The sequence below is a fragment of the Psammomys obesus genome, unplaced genomic scaffold (assembly GCF_907164565.1).
Source record: "Psammomys obesus unplaced genomic scaffold, mPsaObe1.curated_primary_1811, whole genome shotgun sequence".
Taxonomy (NCBI): Eukaryota; Metazoa; Chordata; class Mammalia; order Rodentia; family Muridae; genus Psammomys; species Psammomys obesus.
In genome coordinates, this window is record NW_026594311.1 from 2,929,814 (window position 1) to 2,948,858 (window position 19,045).

General features: G+C 51.0%; 1 protein-coding gene across 1 annotated transcript in view; it reads right to left on the reverse strand.

Moving 5' to 3' along the window:
- Positions 1 to 2,116: 2,116 nt before the first annotated feature.
- Cfap57 (cilia and flagella associated protein 57) overlaps positions 2,117 to 19,045 on the reverse strand; it is a 64,649-nt gene continuing 47,720 nt past the window's right edge. The window contains exons 20-23 of the mRNA XM_055618500.1: positions 18,649 to 18,783; positions 18,407 to 18,550; positions 9,923 to 10,055; positions 2,117 to 2,431 (exon numbers count right to left, since the gene is read on the reverse strand). Of these exons, the coding sequence (XP_055474475.1) occupies positions 2,223 to 2,431; positions 9,923 to 10,055; positions 18,407 to 18,550; positions 18,649 to 18,783 (621 nt within the window). The 3' untranslated portion in view covers positions 2,117 to 2,222. The remainder of the gene's footprint in view (positions 2,432 to 9,922; positions 10,056 to 18,406; positions 18,551 to 18,648; positions 18,784 to 19,045) is intronic.

Below are 19,045 nucleotides of genomic sequence, written 5' to 3' on the forward strand. Positions count from 1 at the left end.
GGCTTCTACAGCTGCTGAGGGGGATGGGGGGGTGACGGCTAGGTTCCGTCTATCAGTGGGGGTCAGCCAGCAGAAGGGGCCTCTAGGACAAGGTGATTGACATGAAGGCAAGTCTTCCTCCCCAGGAAATCAACATAGTGGAGGGAGGTCTGGGAGGCAGTAGCTAGAGTCAGGACCACGTAGCAGGACCACGTAGCAGGACCACATAGCAGGACCACGAGCATGGAAGACAGGATGCAGAGACTTAAAACAATACTGAGACTCTAAAGCTGTGTTCATCCCTCTGCAGCTAAGAAACAAGCCACTGGCTCAGGCGATAGCTGGGGTGGGGGTGGGGTTCTTCTGTCTCTTCATCTGCTGGGTAGCAGTCCCCCAGTCCTTCTTGTTTTAGATTTTCTGGGAGTCACATCCCGACACCCTCCAACCCCCTGACCTGTGGTGTTCCTACAGGCACCTCTCCAGCACGGTACATGACAACACAGGCTTTGGAGGCCATGGGGCTGAAGGCTCACAGTCATGACTCCACCCAAGTGAGTGTTCCAGTCACCCCCAAGCCATCGTGTAGGAGGAAAGGTGATGTCCTAATCAAGATTTCCCGGTGATGTGCGTGTCATCTGAATGGCGACCTCAGTGAATTTGCTCCCGGTCCTCAGAGCTCCATTTTCCTCTGCACAGATTGGCCAACTCCCACCTGTCCTCAGAAGAGCTCATTTCTCTCCCTCCCCTCAGCCATCTCCCCTGGCCCACGCCCCTGACACCCACTACTTCTTCCTAAAGGGGCCACCTGCTTCTGCTATGGGGGCCCCTCCATCGAGGCCGCACATCACACCCATGTGAGCTTTACACTCAGAGATAGCTCTTGTAGAATTCACGCAGCAGAGGGGAGGCCAAGGACTGACTTTCTGAGGAAGTGACACCTAAGCTCAGATTTGAACCTGTTGTGGGCGCATTTCAGGCAGAGGAAGTAGATCGGAGAAATATGGAGCTGCAGGGAGATTATGGCCTGTTAGGGAAACCGGAAATAGGGCAGCCTTGATTCCAACATCCTCTGGACTCTAGTCAGCCTCTTTCACGGGTCCTCAAGGTCAGGCAGGATCGGGCCCTACTGACTCCTGTGCCCGCTCTATCCCCTACCTCATTTAAAACCACTCTGTCCGGCAAAGATGACAAGTCTGGCTGGAATGCTGAGGCTGGATCGTGCAGAAAGGCCATAGCCTCCCAGCGGGCAAGGGACAGGCTGGCTGTCACACTGTCGGAGGAGAGTACTGGCTGCAGTCATAGGGTGTGGGCTGGGTGAGGGGGCAATGAATAGAGACAGATCCCCCATGGAGCACCCCCATCCCACAGAGTCCTTTGCAGTCTTTGTCACGTACCTTCCATCTTGGATCTAGAACAGCAGAGTTTCTGGCTCTGAAAATACCCAGTGCCTACAGTGTTGGCAAAGCAGGCTGGAAAAACTGAGGAGCCTGGGAGCTAGCAGGCTTCATGTACCCGGAGGAGAGCACTAGGGGCTCGGAGGGACTGTGGGCTTAAACACACAGATTCTCTACAAGCAGAAACCAGGGACATTTGGCTTACACTCTTTTGCTCATTATTGCATAAAGGAGTCTCTTTCCTGGTACCTACGTGTGGCTAGGCTCCGGGGATAGGACCTGGACACATTACTGGAGAGAAAAGTATAAAGTATTCTCAAAGCTGGAGGAGCCAGTCAAGGTCACACAAACACAAATGTGAACACAAGAGGAAGGGCAGGAAGTACCTCATTATGCTTCATGAGGAAGAAGAAAACAGAGGAGACCCTGTTTGGTCCTGACTTGGTTGGGAGGAAAGCCAGGAGGGGAGCAACAGGTGAGCTATTTAAGATGTGAGAGGTGGCCCTGTCCTCATGCCAGGCCCATGGCAGGAAGCTGGCCGCAGGTCCTGCCAATCTCTGCAGTGCAGGCTGCCCAGTTCTCACACAGGAACAAACAGCAGTGGCTTTGGAGAACCCACAGTCCCCCCCCCCCCCACTGCCACAGTTCCCCCTCGTCCTCAGGCTCCCAGCCCCCTCGCTGACCCACACTCTCCTGTGTGCCCCCACCCTAAGCAGAAGTTGGACCAGGTTGTGAACAAACACCTTTATTCTGACCCCACCCCTAGCTTTCCAGGATGAAAGGGGTTGATGGAACTCAGGTCAGAGTCTGGCTTGCTTCCGGCTATGACTGGAGAGGGCTCACCAGAGGTCACTTGGTGTGTACCTCTAGGTCCACTTCTGAGTCGATGAGGGAAGGGAGCCGAATTCCTGCGATGGTGTGGAGGCCTGGGACCTGCTCCTGCTCCTGGATCTGTTCTCTGAGGCGGCGGATTTCCAGGCGCTGCATTTCAATGATTCTCCCTGTCTCCTCCTGTTCATTCAGCCTCGTGGTGGCACTGGTTGGTTCCTTCGAGAGCACTGTAAGGGGCAGAGCAGGGTAACTGTGGCTGGCCTGTTCCCTGAACTACGGAGGTCCCCTCCTCCAAACAGCCCTGGAGCCTCCACCGAGGCAGAGATAATAAACAGGGGATGCTCCAAGTGCTGCCTGTGTGACCTGCCTGTGCCTATGTCACGTGCAGCTCCCCTGGGGACGACGCTGGAATCCAAGCCACCAGGCCTCTGGGAAAGGTGGTGCTCTTGGAAACAGATTTCCCTCCTCTCTCTGTGTGGCATCTGCTAATGCTTTCTTCACCTCTGGTCTTGCCATCTTCCCTGTCTTGGGCCTCAAAGGGCTGGACTCCATGCTAGGTCACCTTCCTGTCTTTCCTTGCCACCCAGGGGTCCCCTCTGCTGCCCATGCCAGCACACCAGTCTCTGACCATGGACTCTTTCACTGTTTGTACTCAGTATTTCCTTCTAGACTGCCTTTTCCTGTCATTCCCTTCTACCCAACAAGATGAGCTCCGAAATTCAGTTTTCTCTGGCCACTTTAGATTCACCATGAGTTTTTCCCCCCCCCCTCTTTATTTTCTTGACCCTGGCCCCAAGTTTTCTAATTGATTTGTTCTTCCATTTCATCTGTTCTGCCCAGCCTGTACCTGAGACAGCCCAACCCTCAGGATCTGCCCGTCTATGTCTAGCCTGCTGTGTGCTACTGAGAAAAGTAGCAGGTAAGGTTCAATGTTTTTGTCTGCAGCCAGTGGCTTACCATTCCCCCATGGCAGCACACCTGAACCCTGGCCTCCCTTCCCTCTCCATCAGTCTTAACAAAGGGCATTTCCTGTCTCTTCTCCCTACAGCCAGCCATTTCCTGTAGCTCTAAAGGAAAAACTAGAAAAGGACAGATGTAGGCGAAGGGAGAGACAGCGCCACAAGGAAACAGTCAGCAGTGGCTGGTGGCCAGCCTTGTCCTGCCCTCTAACTGGTGTGATGGGGCAATGATTTAAGGGGCAATTGGTTTATCTTGCCCTTCTTCCTAGGAAAGTCTGGTCCCTCCTCTTTCTGCCTTTACTTCCAGATGTCCTTTTCTGCAGCCCCAAGGCTCCTGACCTCTTACTGTGTTCCCCCTCAGCCCCCAGGGATCAGCCCTTGGTCCTCCCGAGACTGGTTCTTTCTGGTAACTACCGCCCTCAGTTTCATGACCTCTGCATCAGCTCCTGTCCTCTGATGGCTTCTTCATCTGCCTTCACACACAGATACTTAACCAGTGGCCATCTGACTCCCCCAGGGATGCAGGGGTCTGTGAAACCACAGTCCTAGATGCTGGGCATCAGCCCGAGGAGCTCAGCAGTGAGGTGCTCTTCCTCGCCACAATGCCTCTCCACAACACCCCTCTATGTTCTGAGAATCTCGCTCTAAACCGTCCAATCACTGAGCGAGGTCACTGGACCTCAGAGGTAGGCAGTGGCAGGCTCTCCACAGAGTCCAGAAAGAGCCACCAGACCCACAGCCGCAGGCTGAAGGCTGCCCCGGGGCAGCTGCCTGAAACATGCCTGGCTTCAGTCTTACTACTCCATGAATGCAATACGGGGTGCAGCATGGAGAAGATGGCCCAGGGGCTCCCATGTGGCACTTCTGCCATGGCTCCTGCTCTGTCTCTGACTCTGGCTTGCGAACGATTTGTCTCTAGGGCCTGAGCTGTGCTTTTCTTGTTTCTTCCCATCACCCCCTCACTGGTCTCTTTCCATTCCTTCTGACAGCAAATCGCCTGTTCATCACACTGTGGGTCAGTCATACAGGGGCCACTTTCTTTGGTGTCTAAACCCTTGCCTCTTCCATAGCTGTGGGAAGTCAGCTCTTGCCATGAAGCTCCATCTACCCCCTCTGCCCCTCTGCTCACAGCCCCGGTCTCCTCTTGTTCCTGTTCTGCTCAGAACCTGTCGCCTTCCAGACCTCGTCAGTGGCCCTCTCTGCATGCTCCTCACAGGCTTCTTTCAATAGACAGATGAAAGACTGTCATTGTGTAAACGATTAACTCATTATTATCCCCACTATTGTTATTTGCAGTGTTGGGGAACTGAACCCAGCGGCTTCGTTCTCATGATGGAGATTCACCAATGAGCTTTATGCTCAGGGCCAAATCTGACTTCAGACGATGGAAAACAAGAAAGCGGTCAGGGATGCATTTGGACTCAATCCTACCTCCTTTTCTATACTCTGTGCATGTTTCTTTTATTTATTATTTTCCCCAAATTTGCTCTATTTTCCCTATGTTGGTTTGAGAGGTTTTCTCTTTCTCCCCCGCCTTCCTTTCTATCATCCCTGTGGTCCCTCAAAAAAGTTTAATATGCTTATATAACATAAAGAATGCAAAGTAGGAATGGCTGAGTTAGAATCTCCAGAACCCACATGAAGTACAATGTGCTATGTTGTGTGTGTGTGTGTGTGTGTGTGTGTGTATGTGCATGTACGCGTGTGTGTGTGTGCGCATGCATGTAGTCTCAGAACTCCTACAGGGAGACGGGAGTTGAGACAGCAGAGTCCCTGAAAGCTTGTGGGTCAGCTAGCCTGGTATACACAGTGTGTGTGGGGGTGGGGGAGGGGAAGCAAGCCACCCTGTCCCAAACAAGGAAGATGAGGACTGATGACTGAGATCGCCCTCTGACCCTTGTGTTTACATGCACTCTGTGTGCATGCTTACATGCATTTACACACACACACACACACACAAACACACACACCACGGTGGCTCTCCCGCTGTGAAACAATCAGACACAGAGGACGGTTTGGTTCCAGGCCCTCTGGCCTCCATGTTCCTGTGCAGTATTCCAGTTCTTCTGATTCTGTTTGCACCCACAATTCAGCTATTGTCTTCCCTGTGCTAAGTCATTACTGGTTCTTTAGCGCCTACATTTTACCTTCTTTATTCATTGTTTCTTCTTGCAGTCAGAGTTACTTCTGGGACTATTTCTCTTCCTGATGTACAATCTTTAAAAATTATTTTTTAAGAAGGTTATGCTGGAGGGGGGGGGGCAAAGTTCAATTTTTGTCTTTTTTTTTTTTTTTTTCCTTTTAGCTCCATTTTAAGGAGATAGTTTCCCTGGTGATATATATATCAGGGAACAGCCACCAGGCCTCAGCTCTCTGAAGGGACTGTGTGACCATGTCTGAGTCTCACTGTTGCTGCTGGGAAGCCACATGGCCCCTGGTGTTGCTCTCCTGTGTATGAGCTCCTGCTCTCCTCCCTGATTGTCCTTGGTGGTGAAGGTCGCTGTGAGTTATCCTCTCAGGGACCCTTAGGATCCCTGCACCTGACGGGAGCCTTCTTTCCTCCATTCTGAGAACTTGCAGTTACTCCTTGTGGTAACACTGTTCTTCTTCAGAGTCCGCTTGGACGGTTGCTGACCTACCCGGTTTCCATCCCGGCTCTCAGTGTATCTTGTTCCTCCGGGCTGAAACCCAGCCACCGCCTTCATTCTTTTGCTTCATAGATTCTCCTTTCAGATGGGTGTGCCTACCATATGGCCCAATTTGTTCCCTGAGCTTCTAATTATAATGATTATAGTTTTTATTTCTGCTAGTTATTTGTGGTTTTTAAATATGGTCTGTCAGTAAAATTTTAGAAGACTCTTGCTTAAAAAAAAAAAAAATTCAAAGGCCTGACGGTGGGGATACAGGCCTTCATCCTAGCACTCCGGAGGCAGAGACAGGTTAACCTCGGAGTTAGAGGCCAGCCTGGACTACAGAGTGAGTTCCAGAACAGTCAGGCCTACAAGCAGAAACCCTGTTTCAAAAAAACAAAAAAAAAAAAAAATTTTTTTTTTCAGGCTAGGAGAAGGTGGTGGTGGCCGCCAAGCCTTTACTCCCAGCAGAGGCAGGCAGCTCTCACAGCTTGATTGGAGCCAGCTTGGTTTATAGAACGAGTTCCAGGACAGCCAGCTACACAGGAAAATCTTGTCTTAAAAGACTAACAATAAAAGTAGTAGTAGTAATAAAATAAAAAAAAAAATTCAAATTCCTCTTTTTATTTCCTTCAACATATAAAGCATCAAATCTTACTACATTTTGCTCATCTACTTCTTCAGGTGTGTCCCACGTGTGTGTATGTTGAGCCCTTGCACGGCTCCTGTGGCTTGATTTGGTTGGGGTGATGAGGAGTTGAAGGAAGGACAGACAGAGAGGGACAGGCGGGGCTGGAGGGCACTGGGTCTCTCTCTGCCTAAGAAGCCACAGCGACCCAGGTTGCTCAGGGTGCTTCTCATACAGTTGAACAGAGAGGCCAGCTGATCACATTCAGCTCAGACACGCTGTGGCGAGCAGCAGTCTGCGGGCCATAACTCTACCTGGGCATGAGGGAGAAGAAAACTACAGTGGACATTTTTTTTTTTTTTTTTTTTTTTTTTTTTTGCATGCACCGTCAGCCTTAAGGTTTCACCATTTTCCGAGGGGCTGAGGTTTTGGGGTGCTGTCGACACAGACATGGTTCGTGTCAACAGCACATGCCCACTCAGGACTTCACTCACTGAGCACTTCTTCCACTCCCTGTGTGTGTGTGAACGTGTGTGCCGATGTGAGTGTGTGTGTGTGTGTATTCCTGTGCATGCTGACACACGCACAAGTCTCCCCGTCCCCCGTGTGGTCTTGAAGATCCAACTCTAACCAGTCCTTTTACCATCTGGTGGGTCCACAGTCTCATTTTAATGTTTTAATAGTCTTTGTTGGTTTTAGCCTATAGTTTGACGTTTTGAGGGTTTAGCATATGTTAGGCTTTTTTTTTCTACACTATTTTCAGCTTAGGATTCAGTTCCGTGGGCCTGTGAAATCAGGAACATTCACCCACCCATCTCCTAGCTTTCCAATTGTCTCTTATTTCCTTTTGTGCTCTTTTTGTTCTTACAGTTTATTTATAACATTTTAGTTGGTTTTTTAATAGTCAGCTTTGGTTGTAAATTCTAGTGAAGAGGTTTCAGTAATTGAAAAACAAGCAGGTGTATCTGCTAGAACTGTTAGTTAATTGTCTTGCAAATTTGAAAATAATATAAATGTTGTTACAACTAAAGTAGTGGTTAGGGAATGGCAAGCTCCCTTGTTCAAAGGATTCTTAAACAGCAGCCGAATGGGCCAGGTCCTTAAGCAACCTGAAGAATGTGTAATTTGCACTGACTTGTCTTGGGAAGGGGCGGGTGCTCATTTCAGAATCCAAAGTCAGACTTAGGTTTTGCACAATCGAGGTCGACAACTGGTATTTCTTGTCACCAACTGTCCCAAGTGAATGCTTCTTGAATAGAGCTGTAGCAGATGACAGATATTATTGCTTTGCTTTCAGATAGTTCGTGGTGTGGGTGTTAGGGGGTCTGGGGTGGGGGCCAGATATTGAAGAGACAAGAGTGGCAGGAATTGATGCTTCCCGAAGTTGAGAAATGGATTCGTGCAAATTCACCAGATTTTGCTCTCAACTTTTTACGTCTGGAAATTTCCATATTAGGAATATAAAGAGCCTGGTTGGGGGAGGTTCCCAACTAAGAGGTTTCCAGGATGCTTTGGTGAATCTGAAGTATTTTCTCCGCCTTCCCTCCCCTCCTCTTCTCTTTTATCCCTTCTCCTCACGCCCCTCTTTCTTCCTGTGGTATATATGCACAGGTGCACATGGTGAGGTCAGAGAAGGGCATCCGATGTCTTCCCCTATCGCTTCCCACCCCGTATTCCCTTGAGAAAGGTCTCTCACTGAACCTGGAGATGATGGTGTTCAGTCAGGCTGGTAACCAGCCAACTCCAGGTGTCTTCTTTTCCTCCTGTCTCTACTCCCCCATTGCACCTTGTGTTTCTACCCCGCCAAGTGACATTTGTGGCTTCCTTCCTCCCCTCTCCTCCCCTCCCCTCCCCCCTCCTCCCCTCCCCTCTCTTCCCCTCCCCTCCCCTCTTTTCTTTCTTTTGAGGCAGAGTCTCACTCTGAAGCCCCAACTGTCTTGGAATTCACTTTGTAGACCAGGTTTGGCCTTGAACTCACAGAGATCCACCAGCCCCTGTCCCCTGAGCCCTGGAGTTAAAGGTGTGCGCCCCCACGCCAGGCCAGGTTTGTAACATTTTAAGAAGTTTTGCAGTTGTTGACAAGCATAGCTGCGCTTTACCCCCTGAAAGAAGGTGACCTCAACTCTGAGAAGGATGTAGCTCATGCTTTAGGATGGACACTGTGTTCGCATGTCCCTGCTGAGGACTGAAGATGGCGACTTTGGGTACCACTCAGAGGATTTACTCTGGTCCCAACTGTTATGGGACCATAATATGACACATACCTACATACAGACACAGCGCTTAATGACAGAGATACGTGTGTTCCAGGAACTGCGAGTCACCATGCGAGCTCATCATTGTGTGAACATCAGACAGTACCCTTATACTAAGGGGGCCATGGGGACAAGGCACCGGAATCGTAGACATCATATAGCCATGCAGCACAGGGCTCTACACAGATTGCAAAAACAGCACAGAGAGTTCCTGTGGCATCCGAAACCCCAAGGCATTGCTCTGGGACGCTTTAGCGTGTCGAGTTTTTGTTCCTGAGTCCTAACCACCGGAACCCAGGGGTGTCGGCGTCACTCGCTCACTCTTCATGGAGGTGCCTTATGCTCTTGGTTTGTACTGGTTGTCGGGTATGAAAACGACAGAGGGCAGTGCTTTATCGCCTGACAGCCTGTGGGGCCTGGAGGCTGCCAGTCCACAGACTTTCTCAGAGAGCCATGTTGACAGGTTTCTCTCGGAATCTAGGCAAACAAGCCAACCCCCTTCTTTCTGTCGTACGATGAGGAATATGTAAACTACCCCGTTTTTGAGACAGGGTCTCACACTGTAACCCAGGCTGGCCTTGTGCCCATGGCAATGCTCCTGCCTCAGTCTCTCAAGTGTGGAGACTATCATACTTCTTTCTTTCCCCTTTTGCCTTGGCTACCAGCTGCTCAGAAGCACTGTGTCACTGCATCCACCAACTTAGTGAACATTTCTGACGGAATTTCTTTTTCCCTTTAAATAATTTCTCATCTTTTTGTCTTCGTTTTAATTGTACAGGTCCCTTGCCCACAATTCTAAAATGTTAAAAAAAAAAAACATGAGAGAGAGAGAGAGAGAGAGAGAGAGAGAGACAGATAGATTTAAAAATGGAACACATTTTTAAATTCATGAAGCTTGGTTTGAATATTCACATGTCACTGCAGAGTACTAACGTGCTTGATTTCAGGGCACTGCCCCAGACCTTGCAGGGACGTTACATAACTGTCCTGCGTGCTCCTTCTAAGACCTGCAAGATTCTGAGTTCTGAATTGCTGCTAACCCTGAGGATTTCAGACAGGAGCCTGTGGCCCCATGAGTGAGAGCATGGACGGGGCAGGTCCTCCCGGGTCTTCTGGAGAGCTATATGTGCCATGGAGAAGCTATGAAACACCATGATGCGACCTGCTATTGAAAGAAGCCAAAGGGAGACCCGCTCATGGCTGTCACCAGGCCTTTGTCTCAGCGCCCAACTCCCAGTAGCATTACCTGTCTCTGTAACTTCTTGTGGTCGAGTTTTCTTGGACAGTTTCAGGGCTGATTCAAGGTCGTAGATTTGGGAGCGGGTTAACCTCAGCTCCCGGCGGAGCTCATTAATTTCCTTGATCAGAGAGACATTTTCCTTTGGAGAGGAAGGAAAGGCAGTGAGCGTGTTGCACAGGTGCTCGGTGGGTTCAGAGTGAGCCCTCCTGGCCTTAAGACCCCAGGGGCCTAGACTGCACCCGGCAGTGAGCCTCAGTCTTGCTCACTGCCAAGCCTCTCAGAGTACCAGCTAACTTGACTTCAAGTGGAATTGGTCACCTTTGCTAGCCATGTGTGCTCTTCCAAACATCCAGAACAATGCTTTCCTAGGTACTTTGGCTATGCTTTAATGTGCTTCAGCATGGTAACCCTTTTACTTGGACTTGGTGATGGTTCTGGAGATTGGACCCAGGGCCTTATAAATGCTAAGCATTGCTCTACCACTGAACTACACCCTCATCAGATCCTATAATAACTTTACAGAAAAAGAAACTGAGGCACCAGAGAGGTTATGTAAGTGGCCCGAACCATACTGTTGGCAAATAGCAGAGCCAGCGTGTTAACCTCAATAGCACTCTTAAGGACTGTGCTGTATTTCTCCCATATCCCCATTTATTGTTGAAAGTAAAGGGCGTCTATTAAGTCCTTAAACGCAACAAAAGACTGTTGCCCTCGGCACCACACTATTTAGTGAGCAAAGCAGATAAGCGAGCAGCTAATTGGCATTTGCTGTATCCTCTGGAGATTCACTTGTTTATGTTGGACCAATATCCACCTACCTGTTTAATAGTACTTTACTGGGTACCTGTGCTGGCTACTTTTATGTTAGCGTCTTTTGAAGGGACGGAACTTCAGTTGAGAAAATGCCTCCATATGATCAGATTGTAAGGTGGTGCCGACCCTGGATTGATGGTCCTGATTCTATAAGAAAGCAGGCTGAGCAAGTCATGAGGAGCAAGCCAGTAAGCAGCACTCCTCCATGGCCTCTGCATCAGCTCCTGCCTCCAGGCTCCTGCCCTGTTTGAATTTCTGCCTTGACTTTGATGATGAACAGTGATATGGAAGTGAAAGCCAAATAAACCCTTTTCTCCCCAACTTGTTTTTGGTCCTAGTGTTTCATTGCAGCAATAGTAACCCTGACTAGGGCAGCACCCATTGTGGGCCAACCACTTTGTTGGTCTTGGGGTATGTGGAAAGGCAGTGGGAGTGGGGCTGTCTCTGACTCTTTTGCCTGCTCTTGGGATCCTTTTCCTGCTACTGAGTTGCCTTGTCCGGCGTTGATAGGAGGGTTAGTGCCTTGTCTTATTGTAACTTGTTAGGCCATGTTTGATTGACATCCCTGGGAGGCCAGCTCTTTTCTGAAGGGAAACGGAGAAGGAGCGGATCTCGGGAGGACTGGAAGGAGGGGGGGGGGGAAACTGTGGTCAGAATGTAATGTATAAGAAAAGAATGAAAGTGAGATCTGGTCCCTGTTCTTGAGGACTTTACAGTTTAGTTAGGGCAGGAACATATTTGTGTGGCTCTGGCTTCCTGATGTGAAGGCACTAGGCACATAGGAAAGATAATCTTGTCGGAATGACAGACGGACTCTTACGAGTTGATCCCACGACTAAGGCTTAGAAGTTAGCAAGGGAGAGAGTAAAGCATGTTCCAGAGTGTGGAAGAGCAGAACGAGGGTACAGACAGGCAGCATGGCTGACAGGGTGGGGTTTCTCATTTCCTGCACCTCAAATCTCTGTCTTCCACTTCACACAAGGGTCCTCAGATGTGGCTAGGGAGGAGTCCCTAACCTTGTAGGCACTGAGCGACTGGCCACGTCACTCTCAGAGCCACAGCCTTGTTGTTCCGCTTGTCCCACACACGCCTGCAGATAAATCACCCCAGCACAGTTAAATGGAGCTGCTGGCTCAGCAGGTCCGGTACAGGTCCTGAGACTCAGTTATTTCCTGTGTGTATGTATGTGCATGTTTGTATTGTGTGTGTAGGTGCATGCCTCTGTGGGCATGGAGGCCAGAGGAGGACATCAGGTGTCCTCCTGAGACAGGTCTCTCACCGGGCCTGGAGCTGGGCTACTGGGCAGCAACCCCTGGCTATCCTCCTGCCTCTTCTCCCCACTGCACCGAGGTTACAGGCACACCACACAGTCACACCAGCTTTGTATGTGGGTGTTTGAACTGAGGTCTGTGCACTTGGAGAACAAGAGCTTTACCTACTGAGCCATCTCCCCACCCAAGTATCTGCTTTTCTAGGTGGCTGTGCCTGCCTCCAGGCCAAGTCTATGCAGGATGGTTACTGTTTGGACCAAGTCTATGAGGGATGGCGCTGTTTAGGCTAAGTCTATGCAGGATGGTGCTGTTTAGGCTAAGTCTATGCAGGATGGTGCTGTTTAGGCTAAGTCTATGCAGGATGGTGCTGTTGTGGTGCACTCTGTGTGGGTGTGGGGTTATTCAGGACTGGTGAGTGTTGAGCCAGAGCTTGGATGACCTAAAACACCTCCTGAGTTGTGACAAGTCCTCCTCTGCTATGAGGAGACAGCTGTGGGGCCTTCGGAACAGCAGGGACTGCTAGAGACAACTCACAGATTCTCCCCTCCTCAGAGTCTAAGCGCGGACCTAGACCTTGAAAGTTTCAGCACACTGCCACATTTCAGCACTCCTCACTTTAAAAAAGTTGCCTCCATGTTGGAAGCAGTGCCCAGTGCTTGCTGCCAGTTCTCCAGGCTAGGTGCCATGCCTGTTTTTCTAGGTTGGTGGGCTTTCTCCTTCTAATGCTTTATCTATCTATCTATCTATCTATCTATCTATCTATCTATCTATCTATCTATCATGAACTCCGACCCTTAATGATGGGTCACCCATATATCCTTTCCAGATGCTGCCTAGTAAAATTCCCTGCCAGTGTGCCCTGGATCTTTCCCACGCCAGCTTTATATCATAATGTGATTGCTTTAATACATTTTTTGGACACGAAGACCTAGGGCATCACTTTGCATGTGTGACGTGCTCGGTAAATGGGCTGGATAAGCAGGTGAAGGATGCGGTGGACATGGAAACAGAGGGGAGGATCTTTTGAGAGCCACAAAGAACTCCTGGGTACACTCGTAGGTCTGGGGGTGTGGGAGTGCTCTCTCTACCCCTCTTAGCTGGGGTTGTTTAGCTTCATTTTACATTCAGTAAAGGGAGAAAACTGGGGCACAGACTAGAGACTGTGGGTACCCCTCTCCAGTCCTCTGAGGTTCCTCTCCTTGGCCCTTCCAACCATTCTGTCACCCAGTCCCATCAGTTTTGTGTCTGAGCTAGGTCTCAGCCCCTTCCACTGTTGGAATGACTCCAGGCAGAGCCCCAGGCTCTCCCCATCCCCTGGCCAGCCACAACCCTGTGACTGGGAGTTCAGGGTCTCAGTACCTTTTGGCATGAGTGCCCGTGTCAGACCCTCTGTGATGGGCCTCCAGAGTATGACTCCCTCTTTTTTACCCCTTATTTTTATCTTAGTTTATGTGTATGGGGTGTTTTTGCCTGTGTACATCTGTGCACCACATTCGTGCCTGGTGCCCAAGGAAGCCAGAAGGGGGGGGGCATTGGGTCTCCTGGAACTGGAGATGCAGACAGTTGTGAGCTGCCATGTGAGTGCTGGGAATCGAACCTGGGTCCTTTGGAAGAGCAGCAAATGCTTTTAACGGCGTGAACCATCTCTCCAGCCCTGTGTGTTCCCTCCTCACTGGAGTGCGACTGAGGCCAGAAGTCAAAGCCCGCATCTGCTGGTTCATTCCTGCCTCCACCCCTTGCCCCAGTGGCACGGCTCCTGACAGCTATCTGTGCTAACGAGGAATACTCTCTCTTGGCTGTAATAACTCATGTCCTGGAGTCAGAAGCACGAAGCTAACGCTGCGAGAGGCAGGGATGACGGAGGGTGGAGAAGACTGTCTCAGCCAGGAGCTCCGAGCGAGCAGGCGGCACAAAAGGCACTAAAACCTTGATGATATAAAAATACTGCTAAGAGGCCCAGCATGGTGGCGCACGCCTTTGATCCCAGCACTAGGGAGGCAGAGGCGAGTGGATCTCTGTGGGTTCAAGGCCAGGCTGGTTTACAAAGGAAGTCCAGGACAGCCAGGGCTTGTTACACAGAGAAACCTTGAAAAACAAAAACAAACGAACAAAAACCTGCTAAGAGCTGTGAGGTTTGGCTGTGTCCCTGCACATGGTCTGTACACACTACCTCACCTTATCCTTCAGCAGCCTCGGGGGCAGGGGGGGAGAGAAGGTGTTCTTCATGAGGATATGGGGTGGGAGTGTGGCTGGGTCTGCCTCCACAGTGCCTTTTCCTACATGTCTGCTGCCTTCCACACTCATGCCTCTCCTCTTTATTCTACTCTTGCTCAAGTGGCTCAGACAGAATGATGGTCAAAGACACTCTCCCGAGCTGAGTTCCCTAAGACTTGTTCTCTAGGGTGGCCCATGTTCCGAGGAACCCAAAGGTCACAGTGAGGTCAATCGTGTGTGACTTTGTAAATTAAAAAAAAAAAAATGAACTCCATTATTTTGCTAAGCTTTCTCCTCCTGCTGGCATCCTGGCCAAGATGGTCTATAGACCCTTCTTCCATTTGTCCAGACCTTCCCCACCCAGCTACGGAAAGATCTGACCAGTTCCAAGTGTGAAGAATCGAGAGCAGTTTGCAGACACTGAGGTCTTTATATAGAGACTTTGAAGCAAGGTGACGGGGGGGGGGGGGGGGGGGGGGGGGAGCTGGGGGAGCCCGCTTTTTGGAACAGAGTGGCAGGTCCTGCCTGAACTTTCTGATACTGATGTTAAGCGGAGAAAGGAAGGGAATGACCATAGCTCCCCCTACTGGCTTCTCTGAGTTAAACCCTTTAAGGGTAGGCTGATCCGTGGTGAGGGATCAGGGCTGTGATCATGGGAGCCTCACGAATCTGTTAGCAGGATCATCTAACTGCACAGATAAGCCAGCCTGTTAGTTCCCCTGCTCCATGCCTGACTTGGCATTTCAGTTTGTCACTTCTGCTCTGAGATGCCTTTGGCATCATCACATTCCCCTCTCCAAGCTCTGTTACCCCTAACCTGTCAGCTGTCTAACAGGTTTTCCCGGCACCTGCTTCTTTCCTCACCAGACTGAATTCTCTGCTAACCGAATCCATGTTTATGAGACAAAGACAACTGTATCCTGGAAACGCTCAGATCTGCATTCGGGATGAACCACACACGTTTGTTTTTTAATTTTTGTTTGTTTGTTTGTTTTGACAGGGTTTCTCTGTGTAGCCTTGGCTGTCCTGGACTCTGTAGACCAGGCTGGCCTCAAAATCCCAGAGATTCTCCTGCCTTTGCCTCCCTGAGTGCTGGGATGGCAGCCATGTGCCACTGTGCCCGGATGAACCTCGCAGTTCTTGGCAAGGGCCAGAAGGCCAACATGACCCAAAGCCGGTGCCAGTCCACCGGCCTCTCACTACCTTGGATGCTCTGCAGTAAACTCAGGTCCCCACTTTCAACCCCACCCCTTCCCCTGCCTTTTCTCAAACTGTTGCCTCTGCTGAGAAGGAAGGCTCTTCTCCCAGCTGGTCCGCAGCCACCCTCCACCCACCCTGAGGCCAAACTCCAATGGCTCTCACTCCTTCGAGCCTTCGAGGAGGCTGTCTCCTCCGTGTGCTCACACCGCTGGATGACCAGAATGGCCCCTGTTCCTCAGGATCTCGCTGCGGGTGGAATACCCTGTTTCTATTTTGGCTGATACACAGCTTGTTGTGTAAGAAGCCCTTGAAAAGTGTGAAGGGAATGAAGAGAATGTGTGTTCTGGGTGTCTGTATTGCACAGCGACTCTGATTTCCATATTCGTATAAGCATGCCGGGGAATGGTGTGGGGTGGCCCTGAACTCCTATCTGGATATACAAATGAGATGGTGGCCCGGTTTTTTCCCCCCTCAGTTATTTTCCAGTGAGTTGCTCAGCCACTGTGCCTGTCCTGTCTTTCCATGGCCATTCTGGAATAAAGTGCCGGGGCCCTGGTGGCCACAGAGGCAGCTCCTAAGCACCATGCCAAGGCGTCTGGGGCTTGTAGCACCACCTGGGTGTGTGGGTGTCTGGAATCAGTGGTGCTCTTCTTTTGCACCCCAGGCGACAGGCCTCCCTGTCCCAGGTGAGATGGATTTTTAGGCTCATTTATTTCCACTGTGGCTCTTGATAGGGTTATCTTGCTGGGATAAAGGAAAAGAAATGGCAGTTTTGAGCCCTAATTCTGTGCCAGGCCAGTGGCCACTATTAGTCTTGGCCAAGCATCGCAGTAGCCACTGAGGTTGGTGTCTTTTGCCTGGTGTTACAGATAAACAGAGTGATTTTTGGAGTCCCACAGTCTTCTGGCCAAAGAGCAGTGAGCACTGCTGCCTCGGTCTATGCGGTACTGTCTCCATTCATGTCCCACACCCTGAGTTAGAATACAGCTCCTAGCTTGGCTTTGCCTGCAAGAGGCCCTGGCAAACTTCTGTAACTCTGGCCTAGCCCTCTTGTTCAACCTCAAGGTCAAAGAAGAGACCAGTTTTTGGCACCCAGAACAGTAGGTCTTTAAAAAGAACTTTCTTTTAAAAATGTCTTTGGGGTTGGGCATGTGGCTCCGTATAGAAATACTTACTTGGTATGTGTGAAGCCCTGGGTTTAGCCCCTAGCCCTTAGGAAAAGACGTCCTTCCTGTTTGCAAGCCAAGTCTTACCCAGAGCCCTGATATAATTAGCAAGAAGTCTTTGTGTGTGTATGTGGTGTTGCTGGTGGGACCCAAGCACCCAAGCTCCCTTCTTGTCCCCTGGTGTAGTATCAGTCACTTTTCTAGATTCATGGAAGTCACAGCACATAGATTTCTTTTGTATCTATCCTTCTTCCTTCCTTCCTTCCTTCCTTCCTTCCTTCCTTCCTTCCTTCCTTCCTTCCTTCCTTCCTTCCTTCCTTTCTGCCTTCCTCCCTCCCAAGACAGGGTTTCCCTGTATAGCCCAAGCTGTCTTAGAACTAGCTGTGTAGACCAGGCCGGGCTCAGATTTAGAGATCCACTTGCCTCTGCCTCCAGAGTGCTGGGATGAAAAGCCTGTGCACTATGGACTGCTAACAGCACACAGGTTTCAGCGCTATTTAAGACAGAAGACACTGCAGGAGCCCCCTCGCAGGAGCCCTGGTGGAATCTCTTCTGTTGCCAATTCCTACTCCAGTCCAACACTCTCCAGGGAATGAGGGAGGAGGAAGAAACATGGCGCCTGGCCTAGCACCCTCATGCAGACACCTGCATGACACATGCAGCAAGCCTCTGGTCTCCCCTCCCTCCTTTCCTGGGATGGACTTTTGCTTTGGGCTTCCGCTTGGTGTGTAGAGGGGGACCAGCCCCTGGAGGACCCCAGGCCTAGGTGCTGGTGGCAGGGCTCAGCCATGCCGCCAAGTGACAGATACTGCTGTCACCCTGGCTCACTGCCCATGCTTTAGGTAGCCCAAGCTCCTAGCAAGACTGTGTGTAGTTGCTGGCACCAAGGGGTCTATCAATCACAGCCACTCCTCTTTCCAGGTCTCTGAAAGCTTTCATGGTCCAGAATAGAGATGGTTTGAATGGGCAATGGGAAGGGATGCTGGTTTTAAAATGGCAAGAGACCTGTGTCTTGGTCTGGCCTGGGTTGCTGTGTGCTCTGTGCAACTGTGTGCAACTCTCCAACCTAGTATCTGGTTTCAAGCCAAACTGCACCCTGTTCCCATTCCAGTACTTCAGTTAAGACATTGAGGGAACGCAACCATAAAAGCATGTGCCCTACGCGATCCTGATGTTCCCTTTTGATAGAGATTTGTATTAATTGCTTTAGATGCTGCCGACACCTAAACAGAAATCTGGCAGAAGCACCTGACGGGCAGTCCCCGTAAAGAGCTGGGTGGGGGTGGGGGGAATGGGGCCAGGCTCTCTGAACCACCTGCTGAAGGATCCTGGGAGCTGGGTGTGGGGAAGCACATGAAATATGATCGTTGCCAACTCTGCGGGCGCGGTTCAATCTGGACCAAGAGATAAGGGCCAAGACCTGAGGCACCAGAAAGGGAGACGAGGCAGGTCTGGCCAGACACATCCCAATAGGTGGAAAGAACAGAATAAAAGGCAGCAAAGTCAGGTGGTGACACAGGGGCCGGAAGCAGAAGTGGGAAGGGAGCAGAGGAGTCAGGAGAACTGCCACCCGATGGATAGTGGGTAGCTGAGAAGAGTGAGGCAGGATGCTAGCTTGTTAGGGGTAGGGGGGAGACGGCAAAAGGAACAGGGATGAAGCAACAAGGCCACCAGCAAGGCCTAGGTGGGCTCTGTGGTGGGCCCTGGGCCCTGGTGACAGCCTGGATGGGTGCTGGGAGCTCAGGGAAGAGGAAGCTGGAGGCGCTTGGATGTCTGGGAAGCCCGGAAGATGGGTGGTCTCGGGCCGCGAAGGCAGCATCCATTACCTGCATGATGCGGACGTAGTCCGTGCGGTGCAGCTCGCCCTCCTTGATCACTTTCTTCTTGAGCGTGGCAAGGTTCCTCTCCAGGTGCTCCCGCTGGCGGGCATACTCCTGCTGCAGGTCTGTGTTCAAGCCTGCGATCTCCACCTGGTGTTACCGGGGACACGCTCAGCAAAGGAGGGGAGGTGTGAGGCACCGAGGAGCAGGCAGGGCGGCCTGGGAAGGGCAGGACACTCGGAGCTCACCATGTCTGCCCGCTGCACGTACTTCTCGAAGAGGCCTCGGACCTTCTCCTTCAGCAGCCGAGGCTCCTGGATGTAGGCCACGCAGTTGTGAAGGTCTGTCTTAAAGCGGCGGACCAGCACTTCCAGGTCCCTTTCCTGTAACCAGACAGGGGCTTCAGGCAGAGGTCAGTGACACAGAAAGGGCCCAGACTGTCGTTGGCTGGGACTGATGCCTGACTGCTGGGGACCAGCCTGGGCACAGAAACCTGGATGGGCAGCCAGCCCAAAGGCAGCAGGGCTGAAAGGCTTGTACGCCTGCCTGGGCTGGGTACCCTGCCTGAATAGCTGCCAAGATGACAGGGCTTGAGACCACACACACACACACACACACACACACACACACACACACACACACACA